At 41.5% G+C, this 23,878-nt stretch overlaps 2 protein-coding genes and 1 non-coding gene across 5 annotated transcripts in view; all 3 read left to right on the top strand.

Annotated features, from left to right (window-relative positions):
- camkvl (CaM kinase-like vesicle-associated, like) overlaps nucleotides 1–5,470 on the top strand; it is a 41,521-nt gene extending 36,051 nt beyond the window's left edge. For both annotated transcript variants that reach the window (XM_067592390.1, XM_067592391.1), the window contains 5 exons: nucleotides 271–346; nucleotides 532–668; nucleotides 985–1,063; nucleotides 1,159–1,246; nucleotides 2,806–5,470. In XM_067592390.1, coding sequence (XP_067448491.1) covers nucleotides 271–346; nucleotides 532–668; nucleotides 985–1,063; nucleotides 1,159–1,246; nucleotides 2,806–4,260 — 1,835 coding nt within the window. In that variant the 3' untranslated portion in view covers nucleotides 4,261–5,470. The remainder of the gene's footprint in view (nucleotides 1–270; nucleotides 347–531; nucleotides 669–984; nucleotides 1,064–1,158; nucleotides 1,247–2,805) is intronic.
- A 452-nt stretch (nucleotides 5,471–5,922) lies between these two features.
- Nucleotides 5,923–23,606, top strand: uba1 (ubiquitin-like modifier activating enzyme 1). Of its 2 annotated transcripts, none has more exons than XM_067592356.1 (26): nucleotides 5,923–6,127; nucleotides 9,348–9,464; nucleotides 9,553–9,611; nucleotides 9,708–9,876; nucleotides 12,705–12,839; nucleotides 12,926–13,032; nucleotides 13,132–13,222; nucleotides 13,338–13,470; nucleotides 13,560–13,657; nucleotides 14,647–14,793; nucleotides 15,140–15,316; nucleotides 15,588–15,695; nucleotides 15,807–15,887; nucleotides 17,116–17,268; nucleotides 18,764–18,929; nucleotides 19,029–19,225; nucleotides 19,582–19,646; nucleotides 19,936–20,131; nucleotides 20,934–21,008; nucleotides 21,116–21,305; nucleotides 21,468–21,553; nucleotides 21,673–21,765; nucleotides 22,173–22,364; nucleotides 22,751–22,852; nucleotides 22,947–23,047; nucleotides 23,162–23,606. In XM_067592356.1, exons 2-26 carry the CDS (start codon nucleotides 9,348–9,350, stop codon nucleotides 23,295–23,297), a joined length of 3,174 nt encoding a protein of 1,057 aa, XP_067448457.1. In that variant the 5' UTR covers nucleotides 5,923–6,127; the 3' UTR covers nucleotides 23,298–23,606. The 2 variants fall into 2 exon arrangements, with proteins under 2 accessions (XP_067448457.1, XP_067448458.1); XM_067592357.1 differs by lacking the exon at nucleotides 5,923–6,127 and adding an exon at nucleotides 7,575–7,803.
- On the top strand, nucleotides 22,515–22,635 carry LOC137185424 (small nucleolar RNA U6-53/MBII-28). Its single transcript, XR_010928871.1, has one exon. It is a non-coding gene; the product is annotated as a small nucleolar RNA U6-53/MBII-28 (small nucleolar RNA).
- Nucleotides 23,607–23,878: the final 272 nt, after the last annotated feature.

Genomic DNA, 23,878 nt, shown 5'->3' on the forward strand with positions numbered 1-23,878 from the left:
AGCTGTGCTTTGGCCTGGTTCTCTGTGGTGAAAGGCCAGGACAGTTATTCATAACACTGAGCCGAGTAATTAGACACATAAATAAGGAAAGGGAACAGAGGCCCTGACAGGAAAAAGAATGAGGAAAATTGAGTGTGCAAAGGGGAGCTCTTGCCTGTGCAGGGTAGAATTATGAATGTGGTGGGATGGTTTATAAATGAAAACCCAGGCCATTTGAATCTCTCCTCCTTTCACTGTCTCTCCCTGTCTTCTCTCTTTGCTGTCTCTCAGCGCCGGAAGTGGTGGCTCGTCACCGATATGGTCGTCCTGTGGACTGCTGGGCTGTGGGTGTCATTATGTTCATACTGTGAGTCTCCGTCACTAATTACAAAAGCTATAGCTGATCTTCCACAACAATACAAATTGAGCTGCAAATACATTTTCAACTTAATTATTGTTTTGTTTCACAACCAGGAGTTTTGGGGGGGAGGGTTTTTGCATGGTTTTAAAACAATTTCCCTTTCTGCTTTATGTATATTTCCCTTTTTGCAGCTTATCAGGTAACCCTCCTTTTTATGATGAGACAGAGGAGGAGAACACAGATCTACATAATCGCATCATCTTCTGTCGCATTGTTGCTGGCGAATTTGAGTTTGATTCTCCATACTGGGATGACATTTCACCTGCAGGTACATAGCTCCACCACACGATGGCAATAAATACCCAATTCCAATTGAATTTTCAGAGGACGTGCTGGTACCAGAATTAGAAAAAAGCCTACTGTATGTTTGCCTGAATTTAAAGTAGATAAAAGTAAGATCTTAAATAGCTCAAAATTACCATCATATATCTTACTTTTCACAAACAAATTGTCAATCAATATCCATGAAAATGTACATTGTCTGTTTTAAAAAAAAAAAGAAAGGAAAAGACTACCTTTTGCTATTTTCTTATGATGTCCCTTAAATTGACCTTTTGACTTTTTTGTTGCTTTTTCTCTTTCAGCTAAGGAGCTCGTCTGTCGACTCATGGAGGTGGACCAGATGCTGAGAATCACAGCGCAAGATGCACTTTGGCATGAATGGTAATTGTGTGCACATATTCGCACACTTCTAACTTCAGCACACACCTACAGGGCTTGCACTCACTTACTGACTTACGGTCTGTCACCTGTGTCAGGATTGCAGGGAATGGTGCATCAGAGAAGAACCTGAAGGATGGTGTGTGTGCCCAGTTTGAGAAGAACTTTGCAAAGGCCAAATGGCGGGTATGAATTCTCTCTCACTCTTGCTTTCTTTGTGTAGCAGTAAATGAAGTTGCTGATGATAACGGCGAGTAAGCAGCAGGGGTAAAGGAGGAGAGACAGGAGGAAGACTAAGGCCAACAATAAAGATGACCGCAGTAAAAATGACACCAGGATAATTGGTTTATTTGTAACAATGATGGCACATAATGTGCTTTTAGTTCAGCATACAACCCTGCAGAGATATGTTTTGAATTTGCATTATATGTTGATTATCATAAGAATGTCATTATGATGTAAATGCTGGAGACCAAGTGGGAAGAAATCGAGATGGTAGTGCTGACCTAACAGCATAAGTAACAGCTATAACCCTCTTCTCTCTTTCCACATATGATTCCCAGGAGTTGAAGGTATTGTAGCTCATTGTGAGGGAGAGTGGAAGGACAGAGCATTGGCAGAATCTCACATTCAGTCTGGCATGATTCAATAACAAAACATCTTTTTTTTATGGCTGAACGTCCTTTTGAATTAAAAAGAGGTACTTACAGGTAAAATAGTCAATAATAATCGACCATTTGGGAAACTCTTCAAGTTAAACCTCAGTCAGCCTTGAGATATATTGATCATGTTTTGACTGGTGAAGCTCTCGTCACATGCTCTGTTCCTGCCCACTGTCACTCTGCCTGTCCCAGAAGAGATCCATCCACTCTGCCCCACTTTTCCTCATTGGATTAGATCAAGATGTTCAAAGTGGCCCACTCGGTTCCTTTCTTACTCCTCATCTGCACTAGTCTGTGAAACCAGATTGGTACAAACAAGATAATGATCAGCAACAAGAGGGTTTGCTCATTACTTGTGTAGTTTCTAGATTAGTGTAGATAAGGAGAAGGAGAAATGGAAAGGATATGAGGGATGTAGGCCACTGTGGACTATTGAAATGAAGTGACTTGAACTATAAGGCCTTCTGTCATTCCTCTTATGTGAATCCTGGCTCATTGCCCCATACTGTACCTCAGTGTTACATTCAAGTCATACTTAGAGCTGTACAGAAGCTGCTCAGTCAAGCCATATTGCAATCAGTGACATTTCTGTGTCAAAATGGCTTTTCACTTCCAGAGAAACAATTCCCTGGTTTAGAAACAACTTCTAAGCTCACACATTTTCCCTAACTCCTTTGATGTTTGTAGATCGAAAGGAGACAGATGAGTGTAAGAATGAAGGAGAAAGACAAGGAGTTGCTTGGGAAGAATGAGTCTTGAGATTGATTCAAACCAGGGTACAAGATGTCTTATCCTCCTGGAAGTAAATAACTCGCACTAATCTTTCTGCACTGTTCAGTTCACAAGAATCACATCACAGCGCTTAGTATGATGATGCTAAATCATGGTGCCTTGACAAGCTTTTTGTGAAATACTTGTCTTTAAAGCTTATTTTTTATGCTTTGCCACAACCAACTTTAGTATCAGTTTTTTTTCTTTTAGGGAAACAAGTCAATATGGGTGTTCATGCCAAAAGCAGTACATTGTAAATATAAGTCTATTTTATCCTTCTGTCCTTTTTCTTTGCCTCTGTCTGTTTTGCAGAAAGCAATCCGTGTCACCACCTTCATGCAACGACTGAAGAATTCAGAGGCACTGATTGACAGTTCAGCCGAGGTACAGGGCAGTGAGGAGGCAGGAGATGGGGAAGGGGGTGTATCCCAGGGGACAAGTGATGAGGGAGAAAAAGGGGCGAGTGATGGAGGTGTGACATCAAGTAACGTGTCTTTAGAGGTGACAGTTGAAAATAGACCAGCAGGTATTGACCAGGATGGAGAGAAACAGGAAGAAGTAAAGATGAGTAAAGGCCCATCTGTAAAAATTTCCCCATCAGATATTCAGGAGTCTCTCTGCCAATCAAATGCAGCACCCAAACTTCCACAGGAGGAGTCTGATAAGATTGGTGCAAAGAAAGCAGCAGGCGATGGAACCAGGAAAATAGCTGCCAATTTGGGTCAAAATAAAGTTGCTCCAGAATCCACACCAACCCCAGTGGTGACCCCTAAACCCCCCAAGCTGACAGACGGTATTTCAGGCACTAAACATCCATCCACCTCCCCTGATCCCAGCAGCAAGCGTAAAATGGCTGCAACACTCCATGGACCTCCACCCACAGCCTCTGCTGCTACAACAGCCTCACCTGAGAATAAGCCAGAAGCCACGCAGAAGGAGCAGAAGGATGAGACTGACGGAAGCTGGTGTCAGACCCAACTACCTGAGGCAGTGGCAGAGAGATCAGTGGGAGCACCTGTCACTCCAGCAATTGGGCCTGGAACTGGGGTGGATGCAGGTCCAGGAGTTAGGCTAAGGGGTGATGCTAGCCCAGTGGTTAGAAAGGATAAGGATGCCAGGAAAACAGACAGATATAGTGCTGAGTTTAGCATAGCCAGGGCAGGTCCTGCGACAGGACAGGGTTGTTATACAGTAGGCAGCTCTGCTAGTTTGGGCCGGCATGCCACACCATACAACCCAGAAGTTGGGACTGTAGGCATGGGGATAGCAGGGAGCTATGGGAGTCCGTACAGTTCTCTGTATACGACTGGAGGAGGGGTAGGGATGTACGGGACTGGGCTACACCATGGAGGAGGTGGGAGTAGCACTACAAGTGACTGGCAAATGGACAGTGTGATTGAGCAGATAGAGAAGCAAATGGCTGCTGTTCTGGAGAAGATTGAGGGAGACATGCCCTCGCTGCTGGAGCAAATCAGTGACTGCCCCCCTGAACCACCACGTGCACGGAGCACACATGCCTCGCCTGCCACCTCCCGTACACGCTCCTCACAACACTCCTCAACTGAGAGCTCGGCCACTCCTCCACCTCTTCCCACCTCTCCCAGGCCTGCGTTGCCTTCTCTCCCTCGCCTTACTATCCCTCCTCCCTCCTATCCCCCACCTTCCCCACCCACACAGGCCACAGGAGAGCAGGAGGACAGGGATGGACAGAGGGGCACTGCGCGTCCCAGCCAGTCGCCCAGAGCTGGGATGGGCAGGGGGCTATGAAACAGGTGTTCATGATGCAATACACAGCACCTGGAACACTGGATTTGGGGACGAATAAAGTATATCTTGATTTCTCTTGGTCTTGATTAACAGTTAAAACTTGAGAGTTTAAAGACTCACCCAGAAGAAGAATCCACTTGATCCCCAGAAGAAAAGTAACCATGCAGTGTTGTTCGGTTGGTTGACATTGAGGTGACTGGTTAAGAGAGATCTCCCCATGGCATCCAAATACTACATATTATTACTGGAGTGTAGGGGAAGCAGTCCACTGCATCTCTCAATAAATTTCTGCATCTTAAATCCAGATTGTGTGTATCATATGATCACCAAACAACCTCCTCATGCTGAAATCCAAACACTCAGTGCAGTTTGAAAATTTTGCATTCACACAAGTAAGAACAGCATGGTACAATTCTCAGCTAATAGTGAGAGTGAAAAACCTGAGGAAGCGTTATGATTTGCATTGTCCACTACAAATTGTAAATACAGACAGAAAACTGAGTTCCTAATTCTTGCTCTACTCCCATGTTGTAAACTACCTTATGGTCAAACATTTACTTTTTTCAAATCAGCTCATCCCATGTCATTATTTATGTTCCTTTTATTCATGTAGCTATTCATTCTATAGTGAAGTTGCAAAATCATGAGCTTGCAGTCATACAGTTGTACAAAATTATGTGAAACTGGACTGATCAAGCCTTTCCACTGAGATTGAGATTTGTTTCGTCATATTGTGTATTTAAACTTGAACCTTCACTCAAAGTCTTGTGAGTTGCTTCACACTTGTTGGAGAGCCAGGGGAGAAATTCCCTAAATGCAAGATATTGTACAAAGGTTGCATGGTAACACACACACACACACACACACACACACACACACACACACACACACACACACACACACACTCCAACCCCTCTTCCTTTTCCAAAGTTCTCCAAAAACCTTGCCCATAACATTAGTTTTCATTTTTCTTAAATTTTGTTTTGGACACATTCATTTGGTACTGTTAATTGGACAGTGCTGTCTAGTTGCTCCTTTTTAGCTTCAAGAGTGTAAAAAAGTGTTTTTTTTCTGAATTTCATTCTGCTTTTGGATCTATGTAGCTCCAGGTTATGTGCTTTTTTCCTGAACAAGTGTTAGACATCCACTATTCTGTCCCTATGTAAACTGTACTCTGTTTGCAAGTCTTTCAATAAAAATCCAAAATTAAGATCTTGAGTGGTTTCATTGGCTGAAAGTTTCTTTTTAACGTGAAATGATAACACTATAAAAACTGTTATTTACATTAAAGTGTCTCAGATGTAATGGGAAATGTGTGTGTGTGGAGGGGGGGGGACTGCTTGGTGCTAATGCTGGTAGAACACGCCACGCCTACAATTCCCATCTGGCTCTGCGTGAACTTCGGATTAATCTATTTGTGAAGGCACAGGGGTGAAAAAAATATTCGAAGTTGCAAACAGTGAATATCCGATTGAAACAAGCAATAGTGTAGAAGTCAATATACATTCGACTTCTAGGTTGTGTGGTTGAAAACTAAGAGTGAATAATAAACGCTACTCGTGACATATCAATCTGATTAACTTTTCGGGGGATCCCCCTGGACCGGAATGATGGTTGTGCCTGTAACGTGCACATGTTGCTGCTTTGCTTTGCTTTCAACTGAAATAGAGTGAGGGGAAACGGTTCGGGAACAGCCGGGCAGGCAGCCGTCCAGCGGAAAAACTCACACACAGCCCGCCACCCTGACACACTTTTCAGGTCGCCACCAACGGCAGAGTTGAATTCTCACGTTGTTTGTTAGGTTTTTTTTGCTTAAATACAAGCCGATTTTTAATACTACAGATCAGGCCGAGTACTATCGGATGTGGTAAGTTCTGCACACTTGTGTAACAAGCTCTCGTCTTGTTCATGTTAGCCCCAGCTAGTTGGCTAATGGTAGCTAGTTAGCTAACGCAGCGGCACAAGAAGGGAAAAAGTCGTTGGGTGGCTAGATAGCTCGAAAGCTAGCTACACACAAGCTAACAACTACGCAGTCGTTTGATCTGCGTTATTGGTAGTCGTTAACGTTAGTTGCCGTCGGCTATCTGAACCATTTCAGCTCTCCACCACGGCTAACCGTTGCTAAAGAGCTACTGTAGCGCAACTGTTAACGTTAAACTAGCATTTGCACATTTGATGTGCACGAGACTGCTGTGTTAATTAATGTTCTGTGATAAGTAACGGTAACTGGAAAGCTAGTTTGCTACAATCATCAAGATGTGCGCAACGTTAAGAGGCAGCCACTTGCTAACTTGCATCACGCAACGTTTGCTAGAAACCTACTGGCAATATTTCATCTTGATAGGTGTATTTTGTTTGGTTAACGTTTCAATAGCACGGCAGTCGATGTTACCACAGTAACGTAATCATCTTAGCATGCCAAGTTAGGCAGCCTGTTAACGTGACATAAATGATTATCATTCGTTTCAACTCTGATAGAATAGTGAAAAATAGTGTTTTTGTAATCAGGTAGCAGTAAGAAGAAGAGAATGGGGATCCCCTCGACATGTGTACCCGAGAATATGCGGCCCACTCTTTTTCCTGGGCCTTTGTCATTTACCAGGCACCCCCTCCCCCAATACTCCTCCTCTGCAAGGAATGCTCACCCCTAACCTCAATGTGACTGAGGGCCCAGACGCTCAGCATCACTACAGCTAGCAAGTAGCCCTACCTAATGTTTTACCTGGCTCCATTTATCGTTGCAGCGCCATCAAACATCATCAGTGATGTGTTTTGCTCAACTCAGGAAATAGGTTTATCTCTTCAAACCACAATACACCAATTGGTGTTGCAGTGAGAATACATCCAATTCGCTTACATACCCTAAGAAGTGTTATTTCCTTTCATAATGCATTGTGGCACCTCTGGTGTGAGCTTTGTGTATGCAGTCTAACGTTTGTTCCACGACGAGTCGGCTTCACAAAGATGCAGTTATTGATGTGTGACGGGTCTTTACTTTTAAGAAAGCACAAATAGTTTATACTTGGCTGGAACTCTTCTTGCACTTTGTGTCAGACTTGCTTTGTGAGCGATTTTTTTTTAGAAGAATAGCGGTGTGTTTCTTGCATGGATAGCTGGAGGTCTTGCAGTTCATTGTACAGTAATACATGGCATGCATCTTCTGGCATCAGGGGGCGGGATGAAAGCGCGTTGGCTTTGGCTTCGCAGCCAATGAGCTGAGGGCCTGGCTGAGCAGCGTGCTCAAAAGCCACCCTTTCCTGTTGAATATTTCAGCCCATGCGTCACAGCTCCTCCGCCCCTTTCTCCCCATCTGCCATTTTGGTTTTGTTCCCGTCTGCAGTCGCAAAGCCAGCAACGCAATTACATAGGAGAGACTCTCAGCACAACGACATAGTGACTCGACAATATAGTGCAGACTATATTAAATCCCGCATCGCGTTTCTCCCCCTCGTACTAATCGTCGAAATCATCGTTATTACTGACATCTAGACACTGCTGGAGAGGAGCGGGTTCGCATTGGGAAGGGCCCGAGAAGGATTATTGGTAAGAAAAGGGAAATCAATGGAGCACGAGTGTAATGGCTAGTCTTTCATTTGCAGAAATTGATTATACTGAGCGATAAAGTTAGATGGTGGTGATTTTTTTGGGTCAGGTGCCGGAACATTGAACCACATCGACAGAGGAGCCGTGTTAGCAAGCTGTCAAAATAAACCCGTTGCTGTCTTTTGCGAGCAGGTTGCAACATAGCTACAGCTGCTAGCTTGTAAAGTTGTGTTCCGCACTGGGGGTAATACAGGCCTCGGCCGAGCTGCTAATGGAGAGGCTGGCAGGCTGCTGTTTTCTTGCCTCTAAGTTATTAATGTTCCGGCTCCTGCCAAATCACTTAACTGATTAGTGACACGCAGCCTACTTAATCGGTTTCCTCTTGGTGGTGGTGGCTGATTTTCACCTTTTCTTAAACCTTGAAAGTTTTGAAAATTGGTTTTAGTTACCATATATTGTGTTTAGCAGATAAAGTAACGTTTACAGTAACAGTACTAACTAACCGTGGTGCTCAGTGCTTTGCTGTATCATGCCGGATGCCTTCATTTTCATTTTTGACGAACAGCGACCGCTTAGGTGAGGCTAAAAAAAAATGTACATTTTGTTTTAGCTGGGTGTATTTGCGTAAAACTTGGCCGGATTCATTTTTATCATTAGAAGTTGTAGAAAGTTTTTTTTATATAAATGTTTAAGTTTGACTTTGGTTACTTAGCTGCATTGGATGCGGAAATTGTCGCTGATCCTGTTCGCCGTGCGGTGGGAATGTGTTCGAGATACTGCGGCCTGTTTCACTTCCCGAAGTGACTCGGTTTGTCTGGATTATTGCCTTAATCACAGTGTGCCTGCGTGTTATTTTTAACCGATTATTATCGCTAATAAGCGTGTCTGTTTCTATATATTTATACCGATGATAGTTCAGCGGTTCAGTCCTTGTGTCCACACCTGCTAGCAACGGTGAGGTGTTGCTCACTTTACCGCAGTGAAGTTTTAATGATTCAGCTCTTTTTGTTGAAACGATGTTGGGGGTCCTTAAATACCGGTATAATAAACAATAGTACTACATAAACAAGCCAGCGCTGTCTCTGAGCATGAAAAGGACTGATAATGCTGCTATTCATGTCTCTTCCCAGGCTCAGTTCGTTTTCTAGCAGATTTGTGTTTGGCTTTCAGCCAGCCCAGCTGCTCCCTAGACTAGAAATCCTTTCTCTCCAACATGAAGATGATTGGGTAGCATTTAACTTGGATACTCATCATAATGGAGTCATGGCAGTGAATTATATTTTTCACTTATTTGGTTCTGAGTGTGAGTCTATTGTTGTTGTTTTTTTTTGTTTTTTTGAAAACCCCTGTGAAATACAAGTGTGGACACTGAGTTGCATCTCTGTTTGATTTAATTGTTAAAGCTGCCAAACTCAAATTATTTCATTTATCCATTGTAAATAAATAAAAACTTTGTGAAAAGGGAATGTGAAGTGCCAGGAACAGCTTGTTGTTCTGCCTTGAATGACTGGTGAATGTTCTTAATGGTGTTTGTTGATGCACAGATGTCCAGCTCGCCGCTGTCCAAGAAGCGTCGCGTGTCAGGAACAGAGACGAAGACGGGATCCCACTGCTCCTCCTCTAACTCTGTCAGAACTGATCTGTCCCACACACCTGCCAACGTAAGCACATACACTTGATACATACATATACATTTTGGTTTTAAAAAAATTACATAAATTGATTGCAACCCCTTTTGTGTCTCTCTAGGGCATGGCTAAGAATGGCAATGATGCTGAGATCGATGAAGGCCTGTACTCCAGACAACTGTAAGTGTTTTCTCTGTATAATTTTTGTCCTAATCAAAAAAAACAAAGAAATATTTTCAATATTCGTTGCTGATGGTATTTTCTCTCCTTCTTTAGTTATGTGTTGGGCCATGATGCCATGAAGCGCATGCAGAACTCCAATGTCCTAATCTCTGGTATGAGAGGTCTTGGAGTGGAGATTGCCAAGAATGTCATCCTTGGAGGAGTTAGAAGTGTCACTGTGCATGACCAAGGAGTTGCAGAATGGAGAGACCTTTCCTCTCAGGTGTGTGGAAGCATGCACAGATATTCCCATTTTGTAGTAGTACAGTTTTTTTTTGTTGTTTCAGTGATTTAGACAGTGGTTCACTTGGTCATTCAACTTAATTTGAGATTCGTCTGGTTTTACATAGCCTTTGAACCCGATTACAAAGTGCAGCCTGGCTCTATCTGTTATGAGTCATACATGTTTTATTGTTGCCATCCAAAAAGAGTAGTGCAGCCACCCCCTCCCTTACTAGCCATGGGCTGACCCAGATTTATCAGTGGGTGGCCTCTCCCTGGGTCATAATCACAGTGGAGCTAAGGCCTGTTTTAGGACATTATTACTGTGAGGGATTGTGTTGGTCTATCAGCCTGTGACCCTGAATTCAGACGTGTCTATTCAAGGCAGATTAAAATGTGAATAGACCGCTCAGGTGTGTTCATTCAGGAGTCTCAGCAAACACCTCTTTGTGTGAATTTACAGAAGTGTATATGATTAGAGCCTTATGTCAGCTGCTTCATCATCCAGTCTCAGTTTAACCATGTGCCCTCAAACATTTCTATTTCAGCCCCTGGCATTTGTCCCAGGGTCCCTTTCTCATTCAAGTTTAATTAAATAGCCTATTTATATTTCTGTCACTTACTTGACATGTCATCCATCTTTTATAAAAAGTGGCCTTTAAACTACCACTTTCAAAACGGGTCTTCTCCTCTCTGATGTGCTCTTCCTCCCAAACTAAATCAAAATTTTGTTCACCTGGAAAAAAGAGCTTTACAAAAACTCTTCTATCTGGATAAACCTGTCTGTCAGTTTCATGTTTTCCAAACAGTGACATATTCCTGTACAGACATGGTCGGGGGTTGTACAGCAAGATTTTGTATGTTTTACAACAATTATGTATTTGTTTTAAATGATCTGCACGTATGTTGTCAGACAACTTCTCAAGTATAAAATAAGTGAAATTGGACAACAAAAGACTGGAGAGAAAAAAAACTAGAGCTGCAACAGTTAATCGATTAGTTGTCTACTGTTAAATTAATCACCAACTATTTTGATGATTGATTAACCGTCTGGTGTCAACGATGTTGTATACAACATAAAAGTACTCTACTTACTATTTTTAGAATATCTCTAACAGATGTATGTAGCGACTTAACTGCCCTGTAGAGCACTGTTGAGCCATTAGGAGCAGTCACTTGTTGTTATAATCTATCCAGGGCCTTCATAATCCATCATGTTAATTTTGGACACTTCTGAGAAATCACAAAAGTGATAATTTGATGTTTTTTGTGCTTATCTAATATCAACTGTATAAACAACTCTTTCCTGTTTTGGTCGCTGGCAACCAATCACAAGTTGTGTTATTGGGTGGGGACCGTGCGCAAAGAGCTGAACTAATGTCGGTTCCAAAATGTGGTATCGCCGATTTACAAACATGATTGTAGAGATCTATGTTGTGTCCTGAGCATTTAGAAATCCACTGAAACACGGAAGGGACCATTAGAGAGTAAATAATGTCAAGATAGTCATCTGAAGTTTAATGAGCTACATAAAGACATGATCCTTCCTCTGTGCGCACCACTGGAGCATGAGCATAATCATGCACATAGTGAGATGTGTGTTTGCAAATGTTTTATTACTGAACAGAAATTGAGGAACAACAAGATCAGATTGGTGGAAGGGATGCATCAGGCAAAAATGTTGTTTTCCATTAAACAAAAAACCACACACACCAAGAAACAGATATGGCCAGTTTTGATAAGATAGAGTAATCCAGACTTTGTGAATAGAGATTTTATTTTTTTTTTGTTTGTTTGTTTTTTTTTATCTGAGGCATTGGTCTACAAATGTGAAGACGGCAAACAGTTGTTTGTTGTAAAAAAAATCACCCAGAAACTAATCTGGACAGTTGTGATAAAAATGTAAATAGTTCTGTTTTTCTTTTGAGACTTAATTTTGTTTTTTACCTAAGGCCTTGGGATACAAATGTGAGCATGTTAATCAATTACACATAGTTTGTTTTTGTGGAAAATGGATGAAATGTGAAGAATTCAAATTCTGTTTTACTTTTTCTTGTGACTTTGTGGTCTTATAACTTTTATTTGTCATGTGATATCACTGCAGTATACGTTCAAATAGCCCATGTTGTCCTGAAAAAAAATCAATTACCTGTAATTAACAGTATTGAAATTATACAAATATTTATATATTAAGAGAGTTGTAGCACCAGTAATAGAAAAAATAATGTCTCAGACACCAGGTCGTTAATCAGTGTGAGTTTTTTTTGTTGTTGTTGTTTTTTAAGGAAAAAAGTCAAAATTCTCTGATTCCAGCTTCTTAAATGCAAATATTTTCTGGTTTCATTAGTCTTCTATGACAGTAATCAGAATATCTTTGGGTTGTAGATGAAACAAGACATTTTGAGGACGTTGTCTTGGGCTTTGGGAAACAGTGATAAATAGTTTACCATTTTCTGGCATTTTCAAGATCAAACAACTAATTGATTAATCGAGAACATAATCGACAGATTAATCAATTAAAATCGTTAGTTGCTGCCCTTGAAAAAACCTGTATGTACTAGTGTAAATACTATATTGAAACACACATTAAATCATTGTGTGGAGTAGTCAGTGACAGAGCTTAAGTTTGACATTTTGTCAGCCAACTGAAAAAGATAGAAAAAGAAGTAAAGTTGTCTTCACTTGTAAACATTTCTTTTCTCTTTCAGATTTATGTGCTCTCTATTCTCCTTTATTATATTTGGCACCAGTTTCCTGGAATTGGCAGTTATTGCTTGATTTACCCGGTATCACTTCTTCCCTTACATTTTACATTTTTTATGTGATCAGTTTTACCTTCGGGAGGAGGATCTGGGGAAGAACAGGGCAGATGTCAGTCAGCACCGTTTGGCTGAACTCAACAACTACGTTCCTGTGACAGCCTACACCGGAGCACTGACCGAAGACTACGTGACCAAGTTCCAGGTATGACTTGAGTAGAAGCTTGTGCTCTATTCATGTCAACATTCAGGAAAAAAGTGTTTTTAATCTTTTCACTTTTTGCAACATAGGTGGTCGTGCTGACTAACTCCACTCTGGAAGAGCAACAGCATGTGAGTGAGTTCTGCCACAGCAAGGGAATCAAGCTGATTATTGCAGACACACGCGGTCTGTTCGGGTAAGATCCTGACCATTTGTTTAAGGTTTACATGAAGTGTATACCCACTTGTTTATCTGACACTGTCTAATATTTATGTTCATACACTCTGTTTTGTAGCCAGCTTTTCTGTGACTTTGGTGAGGAGATGATAGTCCATGACACCAATGGAGAGCAGCCACTGAGTGCCATGATTTCCATGATCACCAAGGTTAGTGCTGACATCAAACCCAGAAAGTTTTTCAAACCACTTGCTCCTTTCTGAAATAAGGTCAATTTATTTTTAAAAAAACAACAAAAAAACTGTTCATTCTCGGTTTCTTCAGGACAATCCAGGTGTTGTGACATGTCTGGACGAGGCTCGTCATGGCTTTGAGAGCGGAGACTATGTCACTTTCACAGAAGTCCAGGGTATGACAGAGCTCAATGGCTGCCAGCCTGTGGAAATCAAAGTTCTAGGTAAGGCCTATTTCCATTTCAGAAAGACATGTTTCGGTTCGTCTGCCCGTGACTGTTACAAATTGACATGACATGCTCTCTCTGTTCAGGTCCATACACCTTCAGCATCTGTGACACAGCTGGCTTCACAGATTATGTAAGAGGAGGAATTGTCTCCCAGGTCAAGATGCCCAAGAAGATCGCTTTCGTAAGTGGCTGCCATTTTCCACACCATATTATGGCATGATGACATGGCAATAAACTTCTCAAAATGCAACTTTTTTTTTTCCATTGTACAGTCCCTCCAGGATTTTGCTGAGTTTTTTTTTCCAATGAAGAGTCTTAAGTTATGATTTCCTTATGAAAAGCATACTCCATATCACAGAAACAACTATTTCCATGCTAATTTTTTTTATTTAATGAACATTAGAACCATGGGTTCAAAGTTATATAAAAAAGAAAATAATGTACTTGAGTTTCATTTATAAGCCATTATTAAATACTTTCACCTCAACATTAGCACCAAATTAAGTAGGTCAATAATACCATTAAAATAAACCTATTAACATAAAAATATAGTCAGTCACAGGCCTCGATGCAGCCACTTCAGTCACAGTAGAAAAGTGACTGTCCAGTGAGGATTTCCGCTCGTACTCTACCACAATGTAACGAATACAAAACAATTTCCCTCCACTGACATGCAAAACACTTGGGAATAGTTTTGCACGGTCAATGGCAGTAATTTTTTGTTGGCAGGTGAGATTTGTCCATCTTCCATCTGAACGTGTGCCTGAATCCTTCCTGAATGCACTCTGCTATGATGCAAGTTACCTCGACACGAAATGCGACAATTAGTCCAATTCACAAGCGGCCTGTTGATTTGGTGATTTTCATGTGGAAAAGGTTGCGGTAATTCAGCGAAATTGCAAGCTCTCACGAATATCGCACAGATTTCTTGAATTTGTGAAAATTACTGTGATTACAAAAGCGCAATTTCCTGGAGGGACTGATTATAGACCTCTTGGATTATGACCCTAATTTTCTGATATTTTTTTCTTTATTGCCTCTGATCAGCAAAACAACTGTTTCTAATCTCATCGCAGTGCTTTTGCCACATTATTTGCTGTTGCTGTCACTAGTGGAAAAATTTCTGCTGAGTCCAAACTTACTATCTTGCATGCATGTCTTGCTGTGCAGAAATCCCTCTCTTCCTCCATGGCTGAGCCAGAGTTCATGATGACAGACTTTGCCAAGTTCGAGCGTCCAGGACAGCTGCATGTGGGCTTCCAGGCTATCCACGCCTTCCAGAAGAAACACAACCACCTTCCTGCACCTTGGGGCCAGGTAAACCTCACTCGTGTTGGTGGGAATACTACAGTGGCTGGAAGTTACTTTTGATTAAATTTAATGAATATGGATTGAGCCCAACTCTTTGCTCTGTGTGATGATGGCCATTTGACTTATTAGAAATATTAGTCATATTGGGGAAACTTGGTGCAAGTAACTACTGTTTTCAGTGTGGTTCTTCTGAATTTAAATAACCTCTATCATGAAATGCAGAAACTAAAATCACTGTGCATGAATATTTGTGCAGCACAGCGTAAAAAAACATAAAATCATTTAGTACAAGTCGGTTAGCTTTGTTTAGTGTTTTGTAACATTTCATAACATGCTTAGGTCTGTATTTCAGGCTGATGGTGAGGAGCTGTTGACATTGGCCAAGGAGGTGAACTCTGCCCAGACAGGAGCAGCTAAAGTGGAGCAGTTGGATGAAGCTCTTATTAAAAAGCTGTCATATCTTGCTGCTGGTGACCTGGCCCCTGTCAATGCCTTCATTGGAGGTCTGGCTGCACAAGAAGTAATGAAGGTCAGTGGGGAGCTGTGAGCCAATTGAAGCAGATAGGCCAGTCTTACACTATTTTCTGTGTTTTTATTTTTTTTTTTAGATCATGTTTTCAGTCATAAACTGCTGTTAAGTCAAAGAAACGGGTTCACTGTTGTGTGAAGTGGTGTTATTCCTCCCTGTGGTTTGACATGTTTGGACATGATGTACTGCTCTAACTTGTTTAGATCAGTCAATCTATTTGTCTTTCATAAATGCTTTTCAAAAATCTTTACATGCTTTGTATTTTTTTTAGGCATGCACAGGAAAATTTATGCCCATAATGCAGTGGCTGTACTTTGATGCCTTGGAGTGCCTGGCTGAAGAGGATGGAGTCACTCTCACAGAAGAAGAGTGTGCCCCTGTAGGTGTTCAGAGCAAGTCACACACACACACACACACTCTAATACTGAAGGCGCATGATGGTGACAAATAATGGTGTTAAACCTGTTTTTGTCTCATCTTTTTCTCCCAGAGGAACAGTCGATACGATGGGCAGATTGCAGTGTTTGGCACCAAACTGCAGGATATGCTTGCCAAACAGCGCTACTTCCTGGTGAGTCGGCCAATGAAAAACTTTCCAACACGTCCTCTGGCACGCTGTTGCTGAGGGAGATTTAAAGGACGAGTCTGGTGATATTTTTCTCTTGTCAACAAACCCCTAAAGGACCAAAACCAGTAATAATCCTGTGATAAACGATCCTACTAACAAGTATTGTCGGCATAGTTGATGTTTTTCTGTGCAATAAACCTCCATTTGTGTCTAAAAATCATTAAAACCATATCAGGGAGCCACATCATTGCACTGGGTGACATGTTCATTTATTATAGAGCTGCAACAATTAGTTGATTAATGGCGTAGCTGACCAGCAAAAGATTAGTCCCTGACTATTTTGATAATTGATTAATCGTTTGTCTCCTTTTTTCTTTTCTTTTTCTTTTTTTAAAGAAATTCAAATTCTCTTGTTCCAGTTTCTCAAATGTGAATATTTCCTGGTTTCTTCAGTCCTCTATGATAGTAAACTGAATATCTTTGGGTTATGGACTGTTGGATGGGACAAAACAAGACATTTAAGGTTGTGCTTTGGGCTTTGGGAAGTGATGATCACCATTTTTTCAGACTGAACGACTAATTGAGAAAATAATCAACGGATTCCTCACTAATGAAAAGTCATTAGCTGAAGTCCTAATTTATTACCATGAACATGGGCCCTGTAGTTTATTTTGAGTTGATTCCACATTCACTGTCCTGGTGCTATAAATATGGACCAAAGCATCAAATCCATGGCTGAAAATAGTCCCTTACAAATGCACTATTTACATCTGTAAAGAGGAATGTTGGCTAGAAACTACAGAACTCATCTTTTAATAAAATTATTAGGGCTTTTTTAAGAATGAAACTATAATATCTGACCTACTTTTGTTTTTGTTAATTATGACTTCAGTGGGAATGAATGGTCTTGGGGCAGAGAGTCACACAGACAGGGGAAGTGGAAAAGTACATAACAGGCAGAATAACAATGTTTTTTTTGTCTTTTTGTGGGATTTGTTGACAATAGCAAACAGAATATTTCCAGCCATATCCTTTAGCAATGGAACTTCTCTGACATTGCCACATTACAACATTTTTGACCTGGTATACTGCAGGCACCATCTGTCACTATGGTAGAATACATGGATTTCTCTTCACAGTACTGTAAACAGATGGTATTAAATGGTTTCTTAAAATGGATCATACAGTAGAGCTAGGATGACTTGACTTGTTTGTCCTTTGACTGTGCCAGGTTGGAGCCGGTGCCATTGGCTGTGAGCTCATGAAAAATTTTGCCATGATTGGACTGGCTTGCGGGGAGGGTGAGGTCATCGTGACAGACATGGATACCATAGAGAAGTCCAACCTCAACAGACAGTTCCTCTTCAGACCATCAGATGTCACGGTCAGTATTACCACAGTAATATATATATATTATTGTGCTCATCTGGTGGATAAGAAGCAGCTAGTGCACATAAGTTCACCATTTATTGATTGACTTTGATATTTCCGAGCAGCACTGCTTATGGATTTCCTGCATTGTAAACTGAGTGCACTTAATGTAGCTGCTGCTAATAGATGATGTCATGGTGCAACATTACATGGAGGAGTCGGAATGCTTTGAGTCATTGTTGGTCATCTTTCATCGGAGTATTATTTCTAGGTTTGCTAAATAAAGATGAGACTTTATTGTCCTAGAGGGAAATTTGCCTTGGACACACAATGCTGCTGCAATACAGTTACAAATAAGTCCAACAGTACTACACATCATACATCTCATGAACACCGTGATTAAAAAAAAAAAATACAATAAATGACTCAGGATTAAAAACTGCAAATCAATAAATACTTTGAAAGGTCACTGCGTTTTATTCTGAGTATCTCAGAATTCAAAGTAGAGTTATTGGAACACTTTTATTAATGTAACTGTCTAAATATTGGAACATGACATTGTTCGCTCAGCTTATTCAAGGGCAACATTGTTTCCAAAAAAAAATGTGCATTGAAGAACTAGGGCTGTGACGGTATGGATTTTTTTTCTTACTGCGGTGAAAAAACATCCCTGCAGATACGTCTCCCCTCCCCCCATTAACATCTTTCTTTTTTTTTTTTTTAGTCTTTACAGTCCAAAAATAGTTTTAATTGATAAAAGGTCTACATCTGAATGCTAGAACCTCCGTTAATGCTGACCAGTGTTCAGAGATGATCGCCGTGTTCGTACACCTGTCTGTTAATTTAAACACACAGTTCACTGTTTCAGGTATTATCGGACAATGAAGCAATCCTGTCCGAGTAGAGAGCAGTTAGCCCGGCTAGCTGGATAGCAGAGTCGGAGATACTCTCATGCCACCACATCTCTGTAAAGATGAGAGCACAGCAGTTTGTCTTTTCTCACCAAGTCTAGTTTATTGTTGATGGGGCGACGTTAGCGAGGAAGATTGACAGGAGAGCTGGTCAACTGGGGTTAGCCTTTAGTCTAGCTTGGATGCCAGCTTGCTTGCCGTGCTTCCGCTTTCTCAGGCACCACATTTGGCGTCCCCTAGACAGTCTTGTGGGGTGATTTCTAGACCTTGCAGCCTGGTGTCCAGAGCAAGCAGAGGCAACTCAGATTTCCCACGTGTCTCCATCCTGTTGTGTTTGGCGTTTAAAGAAAATTTGTGGTCTTGACATTAGTAAGTTCAACCCTGTGGTAGGTGTCACCTGACCACGGTTATCGTCACAGCCTTACGAAGAACCCACAGCAGACAGATGTGCATTGGGCCATAATTGTTTAAATGTCCTATTTACCATTAAACAGGGCCACAGCTTTTTTAATATAAATTTTCTGCCTCTTTAAATTTTATGTGTTCTTTTTTCAGTTTAACTAAATTAATATCATTGGTATGTATGTGTGGTAACAGAAAATGAAGAGTGACACAGCTGCTGCAGCAGTGAAGCAGATGAACCCATCCATCAGGATCACAGGTCACCAGAACAGGGTCGGCCCTGACACAGAGAGGATCTACGACGACGACTTCTTTGAAAGCCTTGATGGAGTGGCCAATGCACTGGACAATGTTGATGCACGTAAGTAAAGCAGAAATTTTAAAAGTTTTTAAAACCTCTTCTTCTCTGTACCTCCTGTATTTAAGCTCTTCCTTGTGTGTGTGTGTGCCTTTTGTACAGGTATGTACATGGATCGGAGGTGTGTGTACTACCGTAAACCCCTACTGGAATCTGGTACTCTTGGTACCAAAGGCAATGTCCAGGTCGTGATCCCCTTCCTCACAGAGTCCTACAGCTCCAGCCAAGACCCACCTGAGAAGTCCATCCCCATCTGTACCCTCAAGAACTTCCCAAATGCCATTGAACACACACTGCAGGTCAGTAGATACAAACGCACAAAGCTGCTCTTAAGATTGATTTTATGATGTTTTACAAAGTCAAAATCACACAATCACAAACTCATGGTCATAGCATTCTGTCACATATCTTTTTGTTAATTTACTTGACCCAAGATCTCATGCCATAACTGTATTTAATCATTCATTCAAACATGGGAACTGAAGACTGCAATGTCTCTGAGAATTGTGATTAAATGGAGACATAGATGATTTTATTGCACAGCCCTAGACAATGCCACTACCTCACTCTTAATAAAAGTTTTACACACATACTGTACTTCTGACTTACTGAATTGAGTGTATTTATTTTGTTTTCTATATTCTCCTCTATTCAGTGGGCCCGTGATGAGTTTGAGGGACTTTTCAAACAGCCACCAGAGAACGCCATGCAGTACCTCTCGTGAGTAGACTTCCCTCACATTACTGTAGTCACCTGTATATATCTTTTGCTCTATTCATCATGAAAAATTGTTCAGATTACATTAATAAGAAATTTCTTTTGATATTCACAATTGGAACCAGTGATACTGCCTACAAATATTTAAAGAAACAAAATCCCACATTTAAAACAATTCTTAAACTAATCCTGCTAACTCTGGTGAACAGCAACAGATGTTCAAAACTGACAGCTCTTCGCATGCTCGCATCTAGTTTTTTGATTGTTGTCCTTTATTGGATTGTCCTGGCAGAGATCCTAAGTTCATGGAGCGTACTCTGAAACTTCCCGGAGCTCAGCCCGTGGAGGTGCTGGAGGCTGTTTACAAGAGTCTCGTCACAGACTGCCCCCACAGCTGGGCCGACTGTGTAGCCTGGGCACGCAACCACTGGCAGTGCCAATACAGCAACAACATTCGCCAGCTCCTGCACAACTTCCCCCCAGATCAGGTACACATTGAGCTCACTGCATTCTGAATATCACAGCTGTTTTGGAATCAAAATCTTGATTGTATTGTTAACAAAAAATCCCTAACCATATTGCAAAGTATTGCTCTTGCGCTCCTCTAAGTATATAATAATGAAATAAGTAGAAAGGAGATTGGATGTAGGACTCTCGTCACTGTTGCTGTATGAATCTGATGTTCATTCCTCAAAGAATTGAGTTCACATCACCCTTCTGTATTCATAGCATCATTTTATAATCTCCTGGCCCACTGCACACATTATACAACATGTGTACACTTTCAGAATAACCGGTGTTGTGAATAATACAACACTGTAGTATTAACAAGGCTGTATGCCTGCGATAGACTGATGGTTGTTTTCCTGCCTTTTGCCAATCTGATTGGCTACTGTTCTTCTGAAAATGCAAGTATGGAGGAAAGATTTATGGTATGAACAGAAACTCATGCTTCCGTTTTTGATGACTCAGAGCTCAGTTATGGTTTAAGATGCTTCAAATATTATGCATAAGGAGGAGGTGCAGATCATGAACCACAATGTGCTCGGTTTGAGGCTGGAAACTTCAGTTGCGTGTTGTTTTTCTTTCCCCTCACTTCCTGTCATGTATTATTGGTTTAATAAAAGCATGCAGTCCTTAAAAATATCTTTTTAAAATGTAATCCATAAGTAATGGGAAATGTTATTTGGCCATTATTGTAAAATATCCATTACCCAACCCTGGCTTTTTATGTTTTTTTTTTTTTCTATTTTAGTGCTTAAGTATTAATTTATGATCTGTGGCTTTCAGCTCACTAGCTCTGGTGCCCCCTTCTGGTCTGGCCCAAAGAGATGTCCTCACCCCCTAGAATTCAGTACTAGCAATGTAAGTATGCATTCATTATGCGTTTATTTACGCCTGCTTAAAGCATTATTTGCTCTGAAATAGTCTATCCAGTCTCACGATAATAACAGAACTCCTCTCTTTTGTAGGACCTGCACATGGACTATATAATGGCAGGAGCCAACCTGTTTGCCCAGACATACGGCTTGCCAGGCAGCACTGATCGTGCAGGTGTGGTCAAGCTCTTGCAGGAGATCAAGGTGCCACCCTTTACCCCGCGTTCAGGGGTCAAAATCCACGTCTCTGATCAGGAGCTGCAGAATAGCAATTCCTCTGTTGGTAAGATGCAAATCTGTTTTTGGAGAGGTTATATTCTTAGCTAATGTCTTGCATGCATATGAATTATTCATTGTTTGTAATAGCTTGTACATTAAAGTCGTTGTACGGGGGTCATTATGGATGCTGTGAGATATATGGAACCTCTGATCTGTTTGTATTTAGATGACTCCAGATTGGAAGAGCTGAAGGTCCAGCTGCCTTCTCCTGAGACCTCCCAGTTCAAACTCTGCGCCATTGACTTTGAGAAGGTACACATCTCTCCTTCCATGTCTACGTTTCTCCAATCGCCTTGAGTATAATGATGGTCTTCATCTTCCACTGATTGTATTCTTGTTTGTGTGACTGTGGTGGGCTTTTTGTTTAACAGGATGATGACACCAACTTCCACATGGACTTCATTGTGGCAGCATCCAATCTGAGAGCAGAGAACTATGACATTCCCCCTACTGACAGGCACAAGGTGGGGAAACACATGTTTAAGACCTGGCATTGCCTGTGGGGGAAATAATAACCTACCAACTCCCGATCCTTCATGGCCTATGCTCTAGATGCTGCCCAGAAATTTAGAATTTTCCTGTTATTCTTATAATGGAGGATATGTCTCTGTGACAGTAGTACCCACTGCTTATGAGTAAATCTGACATTGTGAAAAAACTATTTCAAACCCAATAAGTTTTATCCATTAAAACTAAAATGACAAGAACTCTATCAAGCCATGAAGAAAAATATGTTAAACAACCATTTTTTACCAATGTTGTGTTCTTTTGCTGCAAATCTAACTCTTTCAAATAACAATGAACCCTTTTTTTTTTTTTTTTTCATTCTTTCTTTTTTCATTATTCTGGCATTCGTCACCATCCACTCCAGAGCAAACTGATAGCTGGCAAAATCATCCCTGCCATCGCCACCACCACAGCTGCAGTGGTGGGTCTGGTTTGCCTGGAGCTCATCAAGATTGTCCAAGGACACAAAAAACTGGAGTCATACAAGAACGGCTTCATGAACTTGGCCCTGCCTTTCTTTGCCTTCTCTGAGCCCATCGCCGCTCCCAGACACAAGGTAAGCAGCTGCACATTTCCGTCACTGCTTGTATCGGACATCTGATGTATCCCCACTGCAGGAAAAAATGTTTTGCTATTAATACTCCCAATGTGTTTCAAGTGTCCTCTGTAAAAGGCAACAACAAATGTAGTCATCAGACGTTTTAAGCTCCAATGATGATCCAGCCATGCTAATACTGATGCACCAGGCAGATGCAGTGCGTCCGCCTGGGTGCAAATGAGTTCAGCTCAACTTCTCATGCTGATGCAATCAGTGTGTGCTGAGGAGAAAAATATAATTTTATAAAGTGTTTTATGACTTTAAGTAAATGTTTGATGGAAATGTATCATGTCTTTCTGTGTGGCTGACATTAGCATCTCATTATCCCAAAATTATTTTTGCAGTACTATGAAATTGAGTGGACGTTGTGGGATCGCTTTGAGGTCACAGGGATGCAGCCCAATGGGGAGGAGATGACACTCCGACAGTTCCTGGACTACTTTAAAGTAAGTTCTCCTCAACTCCTGTTTTCAGTTCGTCACCATGTGGTTCCATACGCCCAATAACTGACCCTGTTTTTTTTTTGTTTTTTTTGGTTAGAATGAGCATAAGTTGGAGATCACCATGCTTTCTCAGGGAGTGTCCATGCTCTATTCCTTCTTCATGCCTGCTGCCAAACTCAAAGAGAGACTGGACCTGCCGTGAGTACAGCGTTCACATGCACACGACTACTTCTCTAGCCTGAGGCATGTAAAGTTTGAATGACTGTTTTTATTCATCGCCATAATGGTATTCCTCTTCTGTGTGTCCCATAGGATGACAGAGATTGTGACTAAAGTGTCTAAAAAGAAGCTGGGCAAGCACGTGAAAGCCCTGGTGTTTGAGCTATGCTGTAACGACCTGTCAGACGAAGACGTGGAAGTGCCCTATGTCAGATACACCATCCGCTGAGCTCCACACTGAACCCACCCACAGGAGGGTGGGGGTTGAGGGATGGGGGGGTGGGGAGGTGGATGTTCTAATTGAAGAGTTGAGGTGGGAATTTCGGGGTGGGTGGGTTGATCCAGGTCAGCTGTATTGGATCAATCATTTTTTTTAGGCCTGTGGTTTGTGTAAACCTGTGCCTGAGTGTACATAGCCCCAGTAAGCTGACTTAAGGATACCTGTATGTGTGTTAGGGATCCAGTTGTGCTCAGCTGTAGGAACAGGGGTGTCACCGGAGGAAGGGAGCATGTATACTGGAACTCTTGATGTTTCTAAGTGGCAGAACCTCTCCGCTCAGTTTAATTCTAAGCCTTAGATCTCTTGGTACTTGATAACCCAACTAGTGTCCCTCAGAAACATCCTGACACTCTTCAGCACCGAAGGAGGAATCTTTTAATCCAGCAAACTGTCTCCCTTCCACTCTACTTGCTCTCTTCCCTCCTCTAACCCCTGTCTCTTACACCTGGCCCCACTTACTGTTTTATTTTATTTTTCAAAGATGCACCTCATTAAGTAACGTTCAGCCAAGAAACCCAAATAAAGCAACA

Source organism: Thunnus thynnus, chromosome 6 (genome assembly GCF_963924715.1).
Source record: "Thunnus thynnus chromosome 6, fThuThy2.1, whole genome shotgun sequence".
NCBI classification, from domain to species: domain Eukaryota; kingdom Metazoa; phylum Chordata; class Actinopteri; order Scombriformes; family Scombridae; genus Thunnus; species Thunnus thynnus.